At 37.8% G+C, this 2,500-nt stretch overlaps 1 protein-coding gene across 1 annotated transcript in view; it reads right to left on the bottom strand.

Annotated features, from left to right (window-relative positions):
- Positions 1–974: 974 nt before the first annotated feature.
- Positions 975–2,500, bottom strand: part of IFT43 (intraflagellar transport 43) — a 4,338-nt gene continuing 2,812 nt past the window's right edge. Inside the window, exons 6-7 of the mRNA XM_027364940.2 lie at positions 2,422–2,500; positions 975–2,283 (exon numbers count right to left, since the gene is read on the bottom strand). The exon at positions 2,422–2,500 is cut by the window's right edge and continues 57 nt beyond it. Coding sequence (XP_027220741.1) covers positions 2,176–2,283; positions 2,422–2,500 — 187 coding nt within the window. The 3' untranslated portion in view covers positions 975–2,175. The remainder of the gene's footprint in view (positions 2,284–2,421) is intronic.

Genomic DNA, 2,500 nt, shown 5'->3' with positions numbered 1-2,500 from the left:
GGGGATGGTGTTGGGGCAGTAGTTGAGATTGGAGCTGTAGTTGAGATTGGAGTGTCTGCTTGGGGGAGGTAGAATGTAGAAGTGGAAGTGGGGAAATAAGTAGGTATAGGGGAGGGTGTAGGAACATCTTGAGGTGGAGGGGGAGGGGCAGAGTGAGCGACATTAATAGAAGAGTGTTGCCTGAGTAAGGAGCTGTAGGGGGATCACGAAAAATCGGTCCCATTTAGCTGGGCTAAATAGAGTATTTAAGATATTTGTAGGTTGGTGGTGTTAGAAGGACGGGGACGTGTGGAAGAGGGAGAGATGGAGAATAAAGTTGTAAGGTAGTAATAAGGGAGGTTGGAGTGTTTGATGAAGAAGGTTGTAGAGGTAGAGGTGATGCAGTTGAGGAAGTTGGGAGAGTAGGAATGTCTTCTGAAGATTGAGTCGGCTTGGGTGAGTAATGCACTAGTAGGCATTGAGGAGTGGGTAGTAGTTTCAGTGTTCAGAGTTATGGTCAAGTGATAGCCTAGGGTCAGGGAGCCGGTAGAGTCTCAATTGGTGGGGCTATTTGATGAAGGGGCAAGCCTCATTGCCTCTAATATGGGTATTACTTCATTACTAGCCATGGGAAGCCTTGATTATGTAGGGGAAATAAACAGTCCACCCCCTCAGTGCCCCTTAAAGGGGTAAGGGCTAGACATCATGGTTCCTACAGGCCATTCAGGACTTGCACAAGGTCAGCTTTTCATCCATTCAACATGGCTCTTACACCTTAGTAAGTAGATAGTAGAAGGGGTTGGAGAAGGGATGGAAACAGAAAGCTGGAGGGAGAAAAGGCCATGCAAAATTAATTGACTCGAGGGCTGAGGCCCTAGGCAGGGGAGATCCCTGCATTGTGTCTCAGTCTCCGTCTCCTAAGGCCGCCCACAACAACAATGGGCAAGGGATTGGGGGTCTGTTTACTTTTGAGACTTTGAAAGAAAAAATGCGTATTTACTTATATTGTGAACTTTTATTTATACAAGAATACAGCACAAGAAGTCAGTGAAACAATATAAACATTTATAATCAGATATGTCTGACTAGAAATGTTACTTTTTGTCTAAAGATCAGAAAATTGTGTGTGTGTTTATATAATGTAATATATATCAACATGTTTCAATTTTCAAACTTTTTCCATGCCCTGTTAATGGTACAGATTAATACCACACACATCAAATAGCTATATAAATGAATAAATATACATATGTATATATCTATGTAGATAGATATACATAGACACTGTCATAAGCTGTATCAAATGTATGCTTATAGCAGTAACTTTTTCTTTTGTGTCTTGAGTGCTCAATAATGGGAGTTAACTAATTTTGCTTGTAATATGATTAGTAATTAATACTGCAATCCTATGAGTAGAAGAATGATAGAATAGAATATTCTGTATTAGGGCATTATCCTACATGGCACATGTTTGTAACTGCCCTATTTGACAAGTAACGGTATTGACCACATGATACATGATTTCCTAATTGGTATCATATAAGCTCAGTAGAAATTACCTGTATACTCATACCAGAATCATGACAGCAAAATTTTACATAGAAATTCCATAGTTACTTGAAGGAACTGGTACGGAAATTCAAGCACCGGTGTCAGGTGTACTGGGGTTTCTATGTATAACTGTCCTCCCTAACAAGCTATCAAACATAAGGTATATTACACATCTGTATTGATATGTAATGGCATTATTCCATCTTGTGTATCATATGTATTACAATTTTGAGTCAGTACTTCCTAAAATTACTAACTGTATCACTTATTGACTCTCTGAACATATATATTACATTCATACTTTTCGAAGTATAAGAATTACTTCCTGACAAGTAAAAACAAAAATATTATAATTCTAAATCAATTCATAATCTACATATTTTTTTAACTTACAAATGGACGGATAAGTAACACGACTGCACCAAAATTCAATATGACTATATCATAGTATAGCTCCCGTGGAAATAAATCATGGGTTTTAAAGCTATGGGATGGTGAACAAACTGCAGAAATTTTAGATCCCAGAAGGAAAAGAAAAATACAAAAAGATCGAGAGCACATATATGCTACCACTTCATGTTAACATAAGAGAAAGGAAAAAAATATTTATACTATTAAAAATAAAGGGACCAAGAAGTGTACGAATTATGGTGTTTTCTCTCTCTCTCCTGTCTCTTCATTTGGGTCCCACTCATTCCGCAGCTCAGATGACACTTCAGTGAAGATCGTGTCCCACTTCCATACAACATCAGGCTTGAAGGTTGGTAAGAAAAATACAAAATTAATAACACAGCTTTAAAATCATCTTGATGTGACAGATATATAGGTTAAATGTTGGTCTTCAATACAATATCTCATTAATCATTATAGTTTACTCCCTAAGATTCTTACCTCTCTTATATCTGATTCATTTGACAGACAGTTGGTTAACTGTCTCAGGTCTATGTCATCAAGAGTTGAAAAGGCAGCA

The sequence above is a fragment of the Penaeus vannamei genome, chromosome 15 (assembly GCF_042767895.1).
Source record: "Penaeus vannamei isolate JL-2024 chromosome 15, ASM4276789v1, whole genome shotgun sequence".
NCBI classification, from domain to species: domain Eukaryota; kingdom Metazoa; phylum Arthropoda; class Malacostraca; order Decapoda; family Penaeidae; genus Penaeus; species Penaeus vannamei.
The sequence above is the reverse complement of the archived record's forward strand: the minus strand, read 5'-3'. Positions and strand labels throughout refer to the sequence as shown.